The sequence below is a fragment of the Eschrichtius robustus genome, chromosome 21, assembly GCF_028021215.1.
Source record: "Eschrichtius robustus isolate mEscRob2 chromosome 21, mEscRob2.pri, whole genome shotgun sequence".
NCBI classification, from domain to species: Eukaryota; Metazoa; Chordata; class Mammalia; order Artiodactyla; family Eschrichtiidae; genus Eschrichtius; species Eschrichtius robustus.
This window is the reverse complement of record NC_090844.1, coordinates 23213360-23232126: the sequence shown is the minus strand read 5'-3', so window position 1 is coordinate 23232126 and position 18767 is coordinate 23213360. Positions and strand designations below refer to the sequence as shown.

The 18767-nt window shown below is 54.8% G+C and overlaps 1 protein-coding gene across 1 annotated transcript; it reads left to right on the top strand.

Moving 5' to 3' along the window:
• The first annotated feature begins 3919 nt into the window (after positions 1-3919).
• On the top strand, positions 3920-17273 carry DUSP4 (dual specificity phosphatase 4). Its single transcript, XM_068532058.1, has 4 exons — positions 3920-4766; positions 14273-14418; positions 15382-15601; positions 16295-17273. The coding sequence occupies exons 1-4, from the start codon at positions 4328-4330 to the stop codon at positions 16678-16680; spliced, it is 1191 nt and encodes a 396-aa protein (XP_068388159.1). The 5' UTR covers positions 3920-4327; the 3' UTR covers positions 16681-17273.
• The last annotated feature ends 1494 nt before the right edge of the window (positions 17274-18767 follow it).

Below are 18767 nucleotides of genomic sequence, written 5' to 3'. Positions count from 1 at the left end.
AAATAAAGTACTGAATGAAGCAACATATTAAACCTTTCTGCAGAGTCCCTGGATTAGAAACCTAGCACTTTAAATCATCAGCAAATACTACAGGATCGTGGATAGAAAAATAAATGGAGGCTATGGAACAAATCTATGACAAAGTCAGGACTAAAAAAGCCTTCAGGTTATGTTTCTGAGGTTGTTTGGTGATGTTCATTCTCAACACTGAAGACTTTCCATTGCTTTTGAGTCCTGACTTGATGAGCAGCGGTGGGCAGGGAAAGACAGACGTTCCTCATTTCCATCTCTACCTGTTGCCAAAAACACACAGTATATACAGACTTCTTACCTTGAGGAGCATGAGAGAGCCTCTCAGTTCTTTTGAGCATTCCCACTATGGGGGGAGGCTCCCCAATCAGCTGATCTAAGAAACCTAGCCAACAGCTCCATGCAAAAAGGACAATTCTTGTTCCAGTTGAGAGTAATAAGCAAGGCTCCCTCTCTACTCAGGAAAGAGGAATCCACAGAACCTTTCTTTCCATCACCACCTAGATTAATTCATTAATGATTTTTCAGGCAAGTTTTATTCAGGCACTTGGGAACAGGGCAGTGAGTCAGAGGTTGGCATCAGAACCAGAATAGAAGCCACAGTCCTCTCTGGGGATCCTACTCTGGGCTTTAAATTCCCAGATCACACAACTTCCTAGTTGGAAATGTGTTCTTAAACAAGAACAAGGGTTTTGCCAGGCCTGACAGTAACTAATAAGGTCTGTCTGAGGACTGTCTGATGAAAGAGAAGCTGGATTTACATGTCACAGTGAATGTTTAAAGTAGGTTTCCTGCTGAATATAAATAAAAATCTCTCTCCTTGGGTAATCCCATCTCAACTCCTGCAGCTATGCCTTCCTTAATTAAATTAACTTTGAAATGCCATTCAGTGTTTTCCTTCTAAATGCCTTTGTTTTCTCCAAGATCTACTTATTGACAAGCTGTTTCACGAGGTTCCTGTGTAAACTGATTAAGGTCCCCCCACCGCTGCATACTCAATGGAGACAAGTTTTATCACCTCTATAGCCGGTATCGGGTAGCCCTCACATTGTATTCATTTAACTGTGTAGCAAACGACCCCCATACTTACAATACCAAAAATTAAAATTAAAACAATTATGTAGGGTGCTTACAGAGGACCCGGATAAATACGAAATTTAAATCTCGTTGGCTGAAATTCACACAGCTAATTAGGAAAGCTAATCAGTTAGGAAAGCTAATTCCTAACTTGAAGGCGGAGGATTTTTTTTCCCAGTCTTCTTCAAAAATGAGGCATTCGCGTTCGTAACGCAAGCGGCTCTCGTCTTAACTACGTGAAATGGGAGCTCCGGCTCCCCTCCAGAGAGCGGGAGCGCAGGCGCGGGCGCGCACACGTGGACACACGCTCACACGCGCCCGCCCACGCCCCCTTCCTTGTGCATTGCCTGCGGGATTTACGGGCTTCGACCGTGGATTACTGTCAGGTGCAGAAAGCAAGTCTTTGTTCGGTGGGCATTTTCCTCCCCCCCCCCCCCGGATTTGACTGTTATTTACGGGCCACGTGAGCGCCGGGCGGGGGTCAGGCGGGCGGGGAGGCGCCCCCAGCGCTGGGGAGACAAAGGCTAGCAGAGCCCGGCGGGTGCGGCAGGGGGACGTCTCCCAGCTCCTGCGACACGTGCGCAGTTGGCCCGGACCTGCCTCCGACTGAGAGGCTCTTCCACGAGATGTCCAGTTCAAGCCCTTGGAAAGGCAACGGCGTTTTCCTGGAAGCGGGCCTGGCTGCCCAAAAGCGGCCCGGGAAAGCCGGGGACGGTCGGGGCGTGGGAGCCCCTTGGGAAGGGCGCGCTCCTGGTGTACCAGGGAGAGTGAGTCTTTACACGGAGCCTCACGGCCACCTCAGCACGTGAGAAACCGGACAGAGGCCCCTTTTGCCCTTGGAGGGAGTACAGACCCCTCCCCAGCGGAGAAGCCAAGCAGCGAGCCTTTGACCGCTGACCGCCCCTCCGCAGCGCCCCGCGGCCTCGGTCTGTCCGCAGTGGTGGCCTCCTCCAGGCCCGGGACCAGAGTGAGCACGCGCCTCGTGTGCAAAATGTCAGGGGGAGCCCGAAAGTCGGTGGTCAAAATAAATATCCTAATGTAGTGCCTTAAGCAAAGTTAGTGCCCCCCCCCCCCCACGAAAAGAATCCACGATGAGCAAAATAGTAAATTTTAAATAGAGACGGGATCAGTGCATTGCAGAGCCATTTTGGAGCCCGAGGTAAAAAGGAGCATCCCCACGGGTGAGCGGCGCTCCTCGCGGCGCACTCAGCTTGGGCCGGGGGCCCGGGAGCGCGGGCGCAGCGGGAGGGGAGCGCGGGTCGTAGGTTTCGGAAGTGGAGGCCGCCGCCGAGGCCGGGCTGGGGAGTGGAGGGGTGGCCCTGGAGGCCGGAGGTGACATCTCCGGAGAGCCGCTCCGCGGGGAACAAAGGCGGAGCGGAAGGCCGACTCAGGGGAGGGAGGGACCCCGCGGGTTCAGCGGCCCTTGTTGCCTCTGCAGACCCAGAGTGGAAGACTCGACCCCGCTGTCACCAAGGCCCGGAGCGAGTCTTGTAATTCCCCGCTCGCTGGTTAATTCTCACTAACAAGACTTGGCAAGATGGGCGAATACTTTTTGGCTTCTGTCGTGTCCCCACCGCGGCGCGCACACACCCCCTGCCAAAAGCGGCCTCTGGGAAACGAAATGCATAAGTAAAAACGGGGGCGGGAAAAACGCGAATTGACCTGGAAAGAGCAGGGCAAAGAAACCTGAATCGGCCCTGGAGCGTATTAAATCCTTTACGCGTCAATTTCCCTGGGTCTAGCTTCGCACCAAATGTGGACCCTAATTGTCATTTCCTGAGAAGACAATTCACACGAGTACAAGATGGGGTGAGGACTTTTCCAAAAGCCGAAAACATCGGGGTTATTTTTCCCGCATCAGGGTTAAATAAACATCTTTAGGAAGCGTGGAAGGGAGTGGCACTCCCGCCTTCCTTCTTGGGAACAACATTCCGGATTCAATTAATGCCTCCCTCCGGGTCGTAAAGCAGCAGACTCAACACCTCACTCCTATTAACTGGGCTTTGGGGCGGGAGGGTTTTCTCTTTTATCGTCTGGGTTGGGGTTTGCCCACGTTCCTCGGGAAGCTATAAAGCTGATTTAATGGTGTAAGATGAAAATCGATCAGGCTAAGGCAGAAGCTCATGGCTGAGGAATCGCAAGAGAAAAAACTGCTGGCCGGCCGAACGCACTCCTTAAGCCTGGGGCGAGGAGGGCCGGGCCGCCTGGGCCGCGGTGCAGGGTTCCCCAGTCCACTAGGGTACGTGGGGGACACCTGCGAGGCTGGTAAGGGGGAAGCACGGAGGTGAAGAGGGATGAAACCTCGAAACCGAGCCCAGGCCTCCGCTAGGCCGGCTTCTCGGCTGGCGACTTTGTTTTCCCCCGGTCGCCGCCGCCACCACCGCGGCGGGGTGCGATGGCTGCACGGTGACTCGGGTCGGGCTGCACGCGAGCCGCGGAGGCCGGGGAGAGGCGCCGCCGAGCTCCATTCACGAAGTCCGGGCGCTGCGGCTCGCCCGCGGGTCGGAGGCCTCCTCCCCCATCCTCTAGGTCTTGGTTTTATGAATGGGCCTGGCGGCGAGAGCCGCGCGCCCTGTTTACTCCGCTCTTTGTGACGTCGCGTCCCCGTGACTGGGCGCGAGCGGCCGGTACTCCATTCACGCGCCCGGGCTGGCGGAGAGGGTGGGACCGGTGGGGCGAGGGGAGTCGCGAAGGGGCGGGGAGCGAGCGCGGGGGGCGGAGCAGGGCTCGCGACCTAGAATGGAAAGAGGCGGGGCCTCGCGAGGTAGTAATGAATCTGCCCCCTCCCGGGGGAGAGCAGAGGAGCATTAATAAATCTATAAGCCGAGGAGAGGAAACTCTGGCTGGGGCAGACCGCGGAGCTCCAGCAGTTCGTGGGGAACGGCGGCCGGAGCAGCACAACGGGCAAAATACAATAGAGGCGACAACGGAAAGGAGCCCTTGGTCCTCTCCCGTAAACACACTCCCCTCGACCGCCACCTCCCCCTTGGCACCGTGCTGCCTGGCGCCCGAGGCCGCTCGGACTGCTATGTAACTGCGAGGCTGCGGGAGGAAGGGGACCGGGGAGAAGAGGTTCGGCCGTGGGAGCCCCTAAGGGCCAAGTTTGCGGCCACTTCTGCCCGCGCCCTCCCTTAGTCCCCGTTCGCCCCTTCCCGCAGCCCAGCTGGCCCGGGCGTCCTTCGCCTCCTCGCGTGCCCAGCAGCCGCGGTTCCTGGCGACCATGGTGACGGTGGAGGAGCTGCGGGAGATGGACTGCAGCGTGCTCAAAAGGCTGATGAACCGGGACGAGAACGGTGGCGGCGCGGGCGGCAGCGGCAGCGGCAGCCACGGCGCCCTGGGGCTGCTGAGCGGCGGCAAGTGCCTGCTGCTGGACTGCCGACCGTTCCTGGCGCACAGCGCCGGCTACATCCGAGGCTCGGTCAATGTGCGCTGCAACACCATCGTGCGGCGGCGGGCCAAGGGCTCGGTGAGCCTGGAGCAGATCCTGCCCGCGGAGGAGGAGGTCCGCGCCCGCCTGCGCTCCGGCCTCTACTCAGCCGTCATCGTCTACGACGAGCGCAGCCCGCGCGCCGAGAGCCTCCGCGAGGACAGCACCGTGTCACTGGTGGTGCAGGCGCTGCGACGCAACGCCGAGCGCACTGACATCTGCCTGCTCAAAGGTAAACGCCGGCGCCGGGCGCGAGCTGGAGGGTCGATGCGGCGGGGCTCCGCGGCCTGAGCCTTAGTGGGCAGGAGAAGAAGTGCCTGGAGGGACTCGTAACTGCGGGATCCCCCCCGCGCACTCCTTTGTGCGTACTGGTGTGTGCGCGTGGTGTGCAAGGATTCTGTGCGTTTGTGTGCAAGCGCGAGCTCCTGAGGTCCTCAGAGACGGTGAGGGCGCCGTCACCTGAAATTACGGACCCTTCCTGGCGATTCTGCGATTGTTTACAGCCACTAACGGTCTGGTCTTGCGGGCGAAGCGACTCAGCTGCGTTGCCCACCTTCGAGTCCAGGGAAGTGCTCCCAAGTGCCACGGTGCGGGAGGTGGCGGGACAGGTTAGGCCTGTCGGTTTGGCGTGTCAGGGCCCCGCACTGAGTCCGACCCAGAGATCCCGAGACATGGGGCAGGGGGTGAAGGAGGATGAGCACGGGGATGGGATGGGCCCTGTGGGTCCGGCTGGAAACCAGCCCTTCATAAACGCAAAAACGAAGATCGGCTTGCGGGCCTGATGTGGAGCGATCTGTTCTCTCCTCCCCTGCTTCCCGACTCCGAGCTCCACCGGGAGGGTCGCCAACCCCTCCCGCCTCGGGCTATCCCCAGGCTCCGGAGCGGGAGGCAGGAGGTCTGAGTATTTGGGGAAACGCAAGGCGGGACGGGGCCTCTTAAACTGCGACAAGTGCGACCTTTTGTTCAGACTCGACTCTCAGATGGCGGCGCGCGCTTAAGTGCGAAACTCTTGGGGAGGGGAGGTCTTGTCAAATGTGCAAGTCGGAAACCCCGAAAGGGCCGAGGGCTACCCAAGTATCTGGAGGGACGGGGGCGCCGACCGCACCTGCCGGCCGTGTCGGGCGGCGGGGAGCTGGCGGGTTGCTTGGGGCCCCTGCCGCGCAGCGCCCCTTCCTCTCGCGCCGCATTCCGCGCGTTCCTTCGCCCGCGGCGGGTCTTGGCCTCCGAAGCCGAGAGGCGTTTCGGACCCGGGCCATCAAAGAGCCGCCCCTTTCCCTGTCGGCGCCCCTGGCCGCCCCCTCTCCCTCCTGCCCTGCCCTCTCCAGACCCGCTCACCGGAGAGGAAGGTCAGATGGGGCGGGAGGCGCGGCGGAAACCTCTCCCCGCCGCCCCTGCCAAAAAGCACAACACTGCCCAGTGCCGGCGGGCCAGGCTTGCCCCCGTGAACAGCGGGGGACTTTGTTCTCGGCAGTTGTTTCCTGGCCATTTGACCTGTCAGCTGCTGGGGAAATGCTGCTGTTGACCTTTGGTTGAACTACTAAGGCGATTTTGCTGATTTTTCTTTCTCTACGAGGGCGGCCTTTGGCACCTCAGATTGAACCAAACGCTCCTCCCTTCTCCTCCCAGCGCTTTAAGAGAAAGTGCCAGGAAGGGCCTTACACCGGAAGGACCGCTAAACCCGGCGAGCTGGGCGCAGGGGGCCCGGGGCCCCCGCCTGCCCTGGCGCCGAGCTGTGCCGGGAGCCACGCGGCCCCGGACCGGGTAGAGCGCCGGGGTGGGGTCCGGGCTGTTGATGCACGCCGCCTGCACTCCCTTACATGGTGCCGGCGTGCCGGCGCTCGTGGGCACGAGGAGAGAAATGTCTATGGGACCAAAGTCCCTTCGAGTGGCAGGGGCTGGCCGGGGTGTTCTCCGTGCCGCGCTGACCTGGATCGCTCCTGATTTGGAGCCCGATCGCGCGCCTGCCTGCGCGGCCCCTGAACCCAGGACCCTTCTCGAGGTAGGGCAGACGCACGTGGAGTCTGGGTTCGTTCTGTTTTGTTTTTCTTCCTGGAAGAAATCCGGAGAGGACCGCCCTAGGGTTTCCGGGCGCGCAGACACTTAGGCCCCGCTCCCGGGGAGAGAGACGGATTTTTAAGGCTTCCGCCTCGGGCTCGCGGCACCTCCCTGGTTCCCCCGAATCCCGCCGGGAGAGCCCGGAGCCAGACCCGTACCGAGAGCCACCTTGCGGACCGGCCGCCCGGCGCAAGGCAGATGCTAATGTGCAGGCTGCGTTGGACGGGCAGCCTCCGGGTAAAACGACCGTCCCCTGGCGGTTGGCGAGGTGCCTGGCCCACGGAAAAGGCGTGTTTTAAGGGCTGTTTCCTCCCGAGGCCTGCACTGCCTCCTGTTGTCTGACCTGGTGCGGGCAGGGAGGACGGCCCGCTGCCTCTCAAAGTCCGCATCCTCTGAGCCGGAAAGTGTCTAGGCCTGGACCGAACTTCTCTCTCTCCGGGAACAGGCCCCTCCGGGAGCCGCCAGGAGAGGTTCAGCTGGGTTTGTCTAGGCAAAGGGAACCTGCCTTTGGAAGCAGCCGCCTAAAATTCACAGAGTTTGGGCGCGGGGGGGGGGCTCCTTCCAGCTCGTTCTGCAGTGGTGGTAGAACATCTTTGAGGTTAACTGGGTCCTAGTCTATTCAACTTGGCTGATTTTCATTTATGTGCTAAGCAGAGGCGGTCTCCACACAGGTCCTCTTTCTTCTTGCCTTCTACTGAAAAGGCATCCCTAGTGAGGGCAGAAGGAAATGGGCGTGGTCTGCTCCCCCAGCGCTGCGGGAACGTGCCTCTGGGGGAGGACAGCCGTGCCTCCTGCACTCCCATTCCTTGGAGAAGTGGAACGGCAGGAAATGTGGGCTCATGGGCGGGGGGAGCTGGGGGCGGGGAACTAAAGGGAAACAGGGGGAGACAAGCCCCTTAGATTATCTTTCGTAAATGCCTTAATTGATTAGGGGTTGGGTAATTTTTTTCCCACCAGAGTTGTTCCTTTATTTTGCAGCCAGTGGGCCTTCCTGGGCGTCTCATTTCATGTGCAGTGGTGGGTGTGGAATAAAAGTGGTCAGACATTAAGCCAGTGGAAGACTGATTGTTGGTGTCTGCCGTCCTGGAGGGACAGTAAAAACAGCTGGGCATTTTCAGAAGTTCTATTACCCTTCCTGGCCACAGGCTATCTAATTCTACCAATTCATTGCATTTTTAAAAGCCGATTTTCCTATTTCTGCCACTTTGAAGGGCAGAAAGTTGATTACTCATTGCAGGCAGTTAATAACTAATACCACAGGCAAGAATTCATAGTTAAGAGTAAACTTTACTTACTATCAATGAAATACTATCTGGCCTTTACATTTCCTAATATTACCCAAGGTTTGCTAAAAGCAGTAACCCAAATCACTACATTTTCTGGTCTTTTGGCTAGTAAAAGCTTCCCACTGGGATAAACTTTTTTTTTAAGCTCATTTTATTTAAAATCCTGTAAGACAATTTTAGGGACAGTTTAGAAAGTTTAGCTTTTCAGATTTTATTACAGTACACATCTCCTTTGAAATCCCCTTCTCGCTCCTCATAGATCCTTGGAATAGGGTTTTAGACAACCGCTCCCACCCCACCCGCCCTGGGTCAATAGAGAAAGACAAAAAGAGCATTTTCTTACCCTAACAGCAGTCTTCCTTTACCTCCCACATTCTCCAAATAAATCAGTCTGTTATGTAGAAGATGTCAGGTATAAAAACATTATCTTATTTTCCTTCTATCTAAAATTCATCTCAGCCCATGACCTTTGTCAGTTCTTATTCAAGTTCTGATTTAAAAGCTGTCCTGGAGCTGTTTTGAGAAACTGGGAAGATCAACTAAATACTCCAGCTTCTCCTTCCAGGTTGGAAGTCACCTACCCAGTAGTCCCCAGGCCTGATCATACAGACCTGACATTATGCTTCCTGTGGAAACAGCCACCAAGGCCCGTAATGAATGCTATGGGTGGGGTCTGGGTGACTGTCTTCTGTCTTTTCTTTCTCTGTGTCCATTTGCCCTGCCCATCCTCATTTCCAGGAGGTCAGTGGCATCAAACAGCAGAGTCCTGGGGGATCCTAAGGTTGAACACCTCTTTCACTCAAAGGCAAAAGGACTGGCTTTTCTCCTTGCAAACAGGACACAATGCCCATGACAGCCAAGAATTGTTAGAATTACCAAAAAAAAAAAAAATAAAGCAGGCCTTAAAGGTAATTCCTAACCCCTAGTATAAGGCCTTAAAGAATTGTAAGGAATGACGCAAACTCACTACTCTTTGCATCGTTTGAACTGGATGTTTCCAACCAACAAAAGCAGCTAAAGACAGGGTGTAGGTGTAAATTGAGAGTGCCAACCTGATTGTCCGTAAGCCTATCACAGCTCCCTTGGGCTTGTCCTGGATGCTTACAGAAAAGGTGGGCTGTCCCCACCAAGGTGGGCTGCACAGAGAACTCAGAGAGGAGAAAGGGTGGCCTTTTTAAAGAGCCAAGAAATTCCTTGAAAAAAATCAGAACATCTGAAACCAGATAGCTGGTTTCCTTGCTGGGAGGCAGTTCCCATCTAACAAAGAGGAAGTTTGAGAGGAAGAAATGTAGACTGTCAGCGGAAGGCGGCTTGCTGAACGGAGCAAATAGCACAGAAGGACTGGGAGGGGCTGCAAACGAGGTCCAGCCTGAATGTGGCATCAGGTGTCAGCCCTGCTGGCCCGGACGGAGCTCTTGACACCGAGCCCCAAGGTGAGAAGCCCATTTAGGTAAACTGGAAATGCTGCTCAGCATTTAGAGGGGCGCTTCCTAGGTCAACACCCACATCAAGGGAAGTTCTCAAAGCCAAAGGACCTTCGAATGTCCCCAGACTTGCCTGCTGGGCAACATTTGCCTTGTATTGATAAGCTGTCCCAAGAGAGCGAGGCCATGAGCTCTGTCTGTGAACCGGTGATCTTCTGAGCGTGGAGAGGGTCACGGGGAAAAAGTGGCAGCCACATTAAGATCTGTGACCATCGTCACCACCAAGAGACAGTCTTTCCCATCACAGACCCCATTAAGAGTCCTCTTATGGTGAGACGACCAGCACTACGCCAGCCTGCCCTTTCCCAAGGACTTTCTCACACATTCTCTCCCACCCCTGCATGAGCAGGAGGCCAGCCAGTTTTCAAAGCTAAAGTTTCTGTGTGAGAAGATGAAAAGAACACAGAATGGAACTGTAGATGCAGTTATTCCTCAAGGGAATCAAGTGGAAAATTATAGTCCTTTCTCCCCTGTGCCCCCCCAAGACTCTCTAATTTTAAAATGAAGTTGAGAAAATGAGAGCTTTAAGACTAGAAGGTATATTATTAAATAAGAACATGAGAAAAACAGGTCAAAATTAGTCAGCACGTCTGTTACAGAATTACATGCAGTAGGAGGTAGGAGAAAACCAGGTGGGAATTCACTGGCGTACGTGCTGTGAAAATGTGTTCAGAAGTTGGAAATACAGGTCTTGAGGCACCTGCTGTCAGTTTGTAGTTTGCAAATAAGTAGTTTGTGGACATTCAGGATCACGGAATGTTGGAACTTAGAGATGATATCGTCTGGAATCCTTAACATTTTGAGGGTGGAAAACAGGACTTAGAGGGAATGTGTTGGCTGGGCTTCCACAGTCGGAGCTGGGACGCGTCCACATCTGTCTGCTTTGTCCACCCTGCACATCTGCAGGGGTCACGGGGTAGAGCGCTCCGCGCCGGGTCTACAGTGGCAATAAGCTTTCCCTCTCATGAGTTTTGGATAAAACTTGGAGATCTAAATCTAGCTCTTACTGAAAGGGCCGAGGCTCTGGTACCTGCACAGATGTGGGCTGGGAAGGGAGGCACCGAGGAGAGAGGGCTGGGAGCAGTCTTCTTCAATCCCACCCACCCTAAGAAATTCAGTTTCATTTCTGCCACGACCCAGTATAGGGCTACTCTATATACTTCGAGACGATCTGAAATTTTTTTTTAAGTGAAATGATCCGTGTGCTTATTACGTAACTTGAGCTCTTAAAATACATTTTTTTCCAAGAGATGTTAAGACCTGAGTGGTACCCTCCAGTAGCTCATCACCTGGCCAGGCGTCTGTAGCCCTACCCTGACGGGGCTAATGCCACACTCGGGCTGGAGTAAAGGCGGTGTGTGGGGGAAGAAGAGCCAGCAAGTGCCTTTAGCTGAAGTCCCTGTGACGGGGACCATCACTCTGAAAGCAGAGTGCCATGAAATTATGCCCTCTGTAAATGCAGTGCATTCAAGTAGCTTCTATTCTATTTCATTAAATAGAAAAACGCTGGTCACGACTCCTCCATGACCACCTGGAGTTAGAAAGGCATCGGAAAGAAGCAGTTTGGTGAAGTGTCAGCAGTGCTCTGTTCACATCCTTTCTGTTTCTGCGTGAAAACTCCTTCTCCGCGTGATGAAACCAGCAGGCAAGCCCCCTAGAGAAGGCCCACCAGGGAGGCAGCGGTGGGCGAGCAGCAGGGTGGGCTCCTGACGGCCAGGTTCAAGGTGGCTTTCAGGCCCCTTCTGTGGGCTGAATGCCGGTCCCGCCCTTACCCGGGGGCTGCCCTGCACCTCCGCTTCCTCTTCTGTAGAACTGGGGCTTGTCACGCCTTCCTCTAGGGCTACTGGTTGGATACCTGTGTGGGAAGAGTGTGACACATAATGAACACTTCCTTTGAAGAGGGTCCGTCATTTTTATTAACACGCATGCGATACCCGGAGGTGGCTTCCTGGCGTGTGGCCTTGGGGGGTGTGGCCTGAATGGTCCCTGAGCTGCACTGCTGTGTCTGCACCGCCTCGCCTGCGGGCTCCAGGCCCACCAGGGCACGTTCAGCTCATCCGAGGGCCTGGCCTGCGTGCAGCACCGCGGCCCCAGAAGGAGGTGCTCCCTGTAACTACCAGCCACAGACCGCCCCCAAAGCTAGCGACGGCTCAGGAGGGAAAACCTTCCCCCTGCTGCCACCGGGGGGCGCAACCCTCACCTTGCTCCTGTCCCTTCAACAAATCTGCTTCTTCACTTAGTTCCTTTCTGCCTGTTCTTTGAAAACCCCCCAGGGGGAACAGACTTCTCAGTAATCGTTTTTCCACTTTGTTGTAATGGTGCCTTTTCCTGACCGTTGCTGTCTCTCTGTCCTGTTATGAGCAGCCTGGGGGTGACGACAGACAGCCCCCCTCAGGCCAGGTCTGGCCTCTGGGCCGCCTGCACCCTCCCCTGCACGCCACACCCCCAGGGTCAGCCGCAGGCTCAGAGCCCTCCGAGGGTTCTGCTGGGCCCTCCCCGCCCCGGATCGATTGATGGTTGACCCTGGGAGGCGGCAGATGTCCCTGACTGGGCAGGGCACTCAGGGCTCAGGAAGCGCCCAGTACCTGTTCTTCTGCTGTCTTAACTACCAGCTCTCAAGACGCCTACTGGAAAAAATAAGTAAAGCCCAGGAGGAGAAAGCCGTCCAGGGTCTGAGAAGTTGCCAGTAAAGCTGAAGTCACCTGTAGGTACCAAAAAAGAAAACCCTCATTGAGCTCCTCCCCGAGGCCCGGTGCAGAGCACTGGCTGTTCCGGTCAGTCCTCACAGGAGCCTCCTGGCCTGGAAGCTTCATCACATTTTACAGATGAGGAAGAGGCTCAGAGAGGTTCCGTGACGGCCCCAGGCTGCACAGCCGATTCACCGGGCTGGCATTCAACCCAGACCTGTGAGTCTGACTGCAGAGGCGAGGCTCTTTCAGGACTTCGGTCTGGGGCCCTGTCCTGTACCTTCTCAGCAGTGAGAACATCCTTTCCACCACTCTGAGGTTCCTCGGCTCCTGCTGCCCTCCGGGCTGCTCTTCCTCTGTGACCTTGGAGCCGGGCCCTGGCCCTCCTGTGACTGTTGGCCTGCCTGTCTAGGTGATGAGCTTTTGGAGGGCACCACTCATGCCTTGCATCTCTTTGAAAACAATGTATTTTATTAGCTCAAAATATGTAATAAAGACACGGATCATCTTACTTAAAAAATTTCAAATCCTGTAGAAGTCTCTAGAATAACAAGTGATGGCTTTTCCTATAGATGATCAACCTCCGTTTGCTGAGTGACCCATTTCTCCTTCCGCTTTCTCCAAAGGGCAGCATCTCCCGGAGTTTCCCATCCCAGGGGCCCATCACAGGGACTTCAGCTAAAGGCACTTGCTGGCTCTTCTTCCCGCACACACCGCATTTGGGGCAGCGGTGTTTACAGCTTTATGGGGAAAGGGGACAGATGGGGGTGATAACGGGAGGGAGGCCGCTCCTGTGACGAGAAGTCCACTGAGGCCACCAGCACATCTGAAGCGGGCAGTACTGGCCCCTCTAGCAGGTTTTCCCTCCAGGGAGGCTGGTCATTATGACTCAGCAGGAGCCAGGGCCTGGGACCAGAGAAATATCCATTTATAGCCTGAGGGAGGGAGTGGGGGAAATAGGAGGCCACCAGTCAGAGAGGAAAAAATGTCTGCCCTGTTTCTGGAAGCCTTAATGATGTGGCGAACATAATTTTCTTTCCTCTCCAAAGCGGTAGTTTCTAGGGTTGGGATTCAGGGCAAGTAATTGACTAACCGTCACATGTTGGAAAATTGCTTTGCACAGTGGTGATCGGGAACAGTGGCACCCACCCTATCACTTAGTCATAAAGACGTAACGGGCTAGCTGCCTACGTGACCATCAGTTGAGTGGTTGTTCCAGAACCTGCAGATCCCACTGAATTCATTTATAATCCATTTTTGGTCCAACAGAAACTGCAAAAGTAAAAATACAAGCAGGGCCAAACCTTGACAATAGATGGTAAGTTTCCCGCAAAGGGAAGTCCCAGAGATCACAAGAAAATCAGATACAGGCTGAATGTCTCTCTTCTTGGTGTGTTTCACTGCCTGCCTCTGCCCGCATCTCTGCCCGCATCTCTGCCCACGCCCGCCCAGCCGGCCCTTTCCTGAATGGCACTAACACTATTCCAGAGAAGTTGGCCGTTGATCTCTTTTTACTTAAACGATCTCCCTTCCCCGAAGACGACCCCACAGAGAACCATTACAGGGCTTAGCAACTCTCAGGTCAGAAAATCCTCCCTTGCCCCAAACCTGTATGTAGCAAGAGGGATTTATTTAGGCTTAAGCCCGTTTGCTCTCATTTTGGCCCCATGTCCATGGAACAGCTAGCTGTTCATGGGGCCGTGCGATTGGCATCTGTTCTGTTGCTGAGATCCAGAAGGGCCGGTGCCAGGGTAATAGTTTTTTATTCTCTCCCACATTGGTGAACCTCTGTAAAAGAAGGGCTGGAGTTGGGGGGTGACAGACATTTTTGTAGGGCCCAGGGGCCAGCTGAAGGCTGCCTTAGTGCTCGTGGAAACCCCCAGTGGCTATTCCCTCTTTCTTTGTCATCACTGTAAAGAAATTATCCCTTCTTCATCTCCCCTGCACATCCTCCTTTGTGTATCTGCATCCCAATCCGAAGTCTTGTCCCTAAAGCTTTCATTCCGGCTTTCAGGATGCAGTCTTGGCCAATGTAGTCTCCGCATCTCGGGGAAAAAGGTCTCCATAGCCATTATCTCTGGGCCCACAGCGCCACCCAGTGGCAAGTGTAGGTACAACCAGCCCCAGCTTCCCAACAGCTCTCCTCCATCAGGTAGGATTCAAGTTCTTTGTGGTTTCCTGCTGGCTCAGTGACCCCGTTAACCTGAATATCTTCCTCCTTTACAGGTGGCTATGAGAGGTTTTCCTCCGAGTACCCGGAATTCTGTTCCAAAACCAAGGCCCTGGCAGCCATCCCACCTTCTGTGCCCCCAAGCACGGCCGAGTCCTTGGACCTGGGCTGCAGCTCCTGCGGCACCCCACTGCACGACCAGGTGCGAAGAGGACTGCTTGTCAAAGGCTTTGGATGCAGTGCCTCAATTTGGGGAGAATGTGTTGAGTATCGGGGTGTGATGTTAGGTGGAGTCCACTATTCCTTGGAAGTCTTCCCCTTCCCTCTCTTATTACCCTCACCTAAGAAAAGAATATAAACACATACGTCCCTGACTTAGCCTCTAGAGTTATGTGCAGACAAGCAAGGAAGGCGGCCAGAAGCATGTGGGCTGCTCTGTAGGAAGCCAAAACCCCAGCCCCGATTCACAACAGTTCGGCTGTCCGCCCCCCATACAAGTTAATTGTAAATGCTAAATGGACATAAATGATTAACCAACCCTTCTCCCAAGAAAACCAGCTTATGCCACTACATTTCTTACAAGCCCACCTCTTCCAGCCCTTTCCTTTAGATGGAAATGGAGTGAATTTATGGGGTCCAGCAACTCTGCTCCCCCAATCCGAGATCACCTGTGTTGATCTGACTCAGAATAAGTGTCATTAGTGAAGCCAACGTTACCTCATTTTGCCAGGATGCCTCCTCTTGTCTGTGAGGTTGACATGGCGTCTGCTTTTCATCTGCCAAGTGAAGGCGTATCCAACCAAATAAGTGCCTAAGCCGCGTAGCTCAGTGGTAGCGGGTGTAAGCTCTTCACGTCACAAACAGTGGGGCACGGCCAGCTTCATTTGTCACGGGGGAAGTGGGCTGCCTGAGCCAGCGGGTGGGGCCCATAGCAGAGCAGAGCAGAAAGGCCAGAGCCCATCGCTCCCTCCCGGGGCCCGAGCGGCACACGGGAAACCTGGAGGGGCCGGGTCCACGGGCAGTCTCCCCAGGGCCCATGAAAGCCCACCTGAGACTGGCTTCCCTCTCCCCGCCCCACACGTCCCAGACCCCTGCCCAGTTGCCTTTCACTTACGACGTTTGCTGGTCGGGGGGGGGGGCGCTTTGTTTTCCCTTTCTGGTGCAGGGGGGTCCCGTGGAGATCCTTCCCTTCCTCTACCTCGGCAGCGCCTATCACGCAGCCCGGCGAGACATGCTGGACGCTCTGGGGATCACAGCCTTGTTGAATGTCTCCTCTGACTGCCCGAACCACTTTGAAGGACACTATCAGTACAAGTGCATCCCGGTAGAGGACAACCACAAGGCCGACATCAGCTCCTGGTTCATGGAGGCCATCGAGTACATCGGTAGGCTGGCTCTGGCCAGGGTGCTGGGTCCTCCCAGGCCAGGGTGCTGGGTCCTCCCAGGCCAGGGTGCTGGGCCCAAGTCTGGCGGAGGGAGGATGGGAGGGAAGAGGGAACCACGTGTAACTGGTGTGTGGAAGGAGGGACTTAGGAAGGGCCATATCTGGGGGGGTTGCCTGCTTCCCCTCTTCCTCAGTAGGAAGGCTTGCCCGTGGGGTGTTGTGCAGGCCCTGGATAGGATGACGGACTTCCGCAAACAGCAGGGGCTGTTAGCTTACAGAGCCAAGAACCTTTTCCTTGGACGTCCCCAGGTGCCCAGAGGATAAGACTCTGGGGATGGGGAGGGAGACACCGGGAGAATTGGGGCATTGTTTTCGTTCCTGCAAATGAAAACCCTGCCGTGTGTGCCGGGATTGCACCAGCTTCAGCAGGCGTTATTTCCTAAGCGTAGTACATTTGTTTGCTTAATTCTCCGAAATACCCTAGCGGGGGTGGAACTCTAGAGGCCCTCCCCCGTGGGGGTCCTCCCCGCGCGGCCTCCGTCTGGGAAGCGCTGTTCCTTCAGGGGTTCGGTCGCAGGGCCCCCTCTTCTCCAGTCCTCCCCGCACCCTCGTGCCGGCTGAGGCCGCCTGCAGCCGCCTTGCGGGAAGGATGGGGACCCGGGCGCCGCTAACGGCACGCCGCTCTCTGCCCCAGATGCGGTGAAGGACTGCCGCGGGCGCGTGCTGGTGCACTGCCAGGCCGGCATCTCGCGCTCGGCCACCATCTGCCTGGCCTACCTGATGATGAAGAAGCGCGTGAGGCTCGAGGAGGCCTTCGAGTTCGTGAAGCAGCGGCGGAGTATCATCTCGCCCAACTTCAGCTTCATGGGGCAGCTGCTGCAGTTCGAGTCGCAGGTGCTGGCCACGTCCTGCGCGGTGGAGGCCGCCAGCCCGTCGGGGCCGCTGCGCGAGCGGGGCAAGGCCACTCCCACCCCGACGTCGCAGTTCGTCTTCAGCTTCCCGGTCTCCGTCGGGGGGCACCCGGCGCCCAGCAGCCTGCCCTATCTGCACAGCCCCATCACCACCTCCCCCAGCTGTTAGAGCCTCTCGGATCCTCCCACCCCTGCACCCGTCGGCTCTCAGCCCGGGTTGGGTGGCGCCCTGTGCGGGCAGCAGGTTGGGACTGGCCCGCAGGGGGCGACAGAGCTCCTTCCATCCATCTCTCCTTGGCCAACCGTGGGGCCAGCTAGAATGGCAATAAGGACTTCGAAAACATATTTAACGCAAACAAACACAACACTCCAACTTAGAGCAATAATGTCTTCCTCAGCGGGCAGGGAAGACCTGGGTTTTGGTTTGTGCGTCAGTTTTACTTTTCAGATAAGAATTTCTTACCTCATTTTTTTCAGCAGTAAGGCTTGAAGTTAGGAAACCCACAGATCCTGGCAAATGTGCCCACCCAGTTTTATTGAGGGGGAGGGGAAGGGAGGGAGGGGAGGGAAAGGGACAAGATAAAAACAAGTTTGCCAGAAGTGCCTGGTTCTGTGTGCTCGGTCCTTTTATTGTTGTAGTTACAGAATTTTTTTTTTTTTTTTTTTAAAGAAATCTTTTAGGACATGGTTTTCCTTTCTAAGTCACCACCAACAGGTGAATAATTATGCTTAATAATAAATAAAAGTATTTATTAAGAATTTCCTCAGAGTATGTAAGTACAGAGAGTCTAGTGATGGTGAATTTAGAATATATTTATGTTAATGTGGATCAGCAGAGCACAACAGCATGCAGACATCAAAGCAGTTAGGAAGTAAGTGGTGTGTACAAGTTAGCATGATGATCAGCTTGCGTTTGTTACCGCTGAGAAGGGGGCAGGGTGGGGGTGGGAGGAGGAAGAAAGGAAGGGACTACTTTTTCATTACAGCCTCCCTCGGTATCCGCCGGGGATTGGTTCCAGCACCCCTTCCGTCCATCGCGGATACCCAAATCCGTGGATGCGTAAATCCGCTGATTCTTGCATCCGCGCATACTGCACCCGCGAATACGGAGCGCGGAGCGCACTTGGTTCTTGGGCACATGGGCCACTGAAGCGATTTGAAACCACAACAATGCAACCGTTTCTGGTGATCAATAACTCAGTTTGGCGGTGGAAGCATTTTTCTCATAGACCGGCCTGAGAACTTGTATATCATCTGTGATAAATGCCATATCATATAAGGTGCTCCTAAAAAAAAATTGGGTGCAATTCAGCTTTTCCTGCAGTGAATCATTTGGCAAGGCCATTGGGGAACCCAGCTAAGAGAGATAGACCCGAAATGGATCCTTTTGGAAGTGGAAGCACCATCTTTTTTCTCTTTTGCATAAATCAGAGTTTTTAATTTTAGGGGGTTTGCTTGGAATGAAGTACACCAACAAATTCTTGCATTCTTAAAATTCGTGGTGTCGGTGAATATTTTTAAAGTGAATAGGTGAATAAAAAGAAGGGAGTGGACACCCCATTTCAGGTCCTGTGGAAGTCTAGGACAGCAAGAGAGAGTGAGTGAGGAGTCGGGCAGACTCTGCGGGGGAGCCGGCTGCTTGGCTTCTGTGACAGGCATCCAGGGCACTTGAGTGCCATCTTAGAATCCTTTCTTGGGATACTGCCATTTTCAGGGCCCTTTCCAAATGGAGGAATGGCTTTTGGAGAAAGAAGGAGGTGGGTTGGGCTTGGGGGGAGGGAGGACAGAACGAACCACGTGTTATTTACTTTGTAGTGTCGTGGAACAGTGTTGTTACCCAGTGCCAGGTTAGAGGTAATTCCAAACTTGTCTAGAAGCGAGAGCATGCTTTTTGGTTTTGTTTTTTGGGTCCTTTTTAGCCCTCTGAAGATCTAAGTGATGCACATTCTTGCTCACCCATAAATAACTTCAAGCCTCAAGGTTGGAATAGTGTTGGAAGGCTCCTTCTCATCCCCACATCCCAGACCAGAACCAGGTTCCTTACATTTCCTTCCATAAACATGAACCTGTGTTGGCATCATTTGTCCTGCCTTTCCCAAGCCCTGTCTGAAAAAGTATGGGTTCCCACAAGCAGATAGGCCCGCAGGAGGGACTGCTTGAGAGAGGAGGGAAAGTAGCTTTTTACAGAATGAGTGTACATTGGCCAAAACTTGTGTATCCTGCTTTCCCAGACTGGATTCCAACCACACGGTTGGA

What these genes read in the sequence shown, in the direction of transcription:
- DUSP4 (XM_068532058.1), top strand. Translation starts at nt 4,328, where the DNA reads ATGGTGACGGTGGAGGAGCTGCGGGAGATGGACTGCAGCGTGCTCAAA. An exon ending in GCACCCCACTGCACGACCAG is followed by an intron (nt 14,419 to 15,381) that starts GTGCGAAGAGGA and finishes TTTCTGGTGCAG; the next exon opens with GGGGGTCCCGTGGAGATCCT. An exon ending in GGAGGCCATCGAGTACATCG is followed by an intron (nt 15,602 to 16,294) that starts GTAGGCTGGCTC and finishes TCTCTGCCCCAG; the next exon opens with ATGCGGTGAAGGACTGCCGC.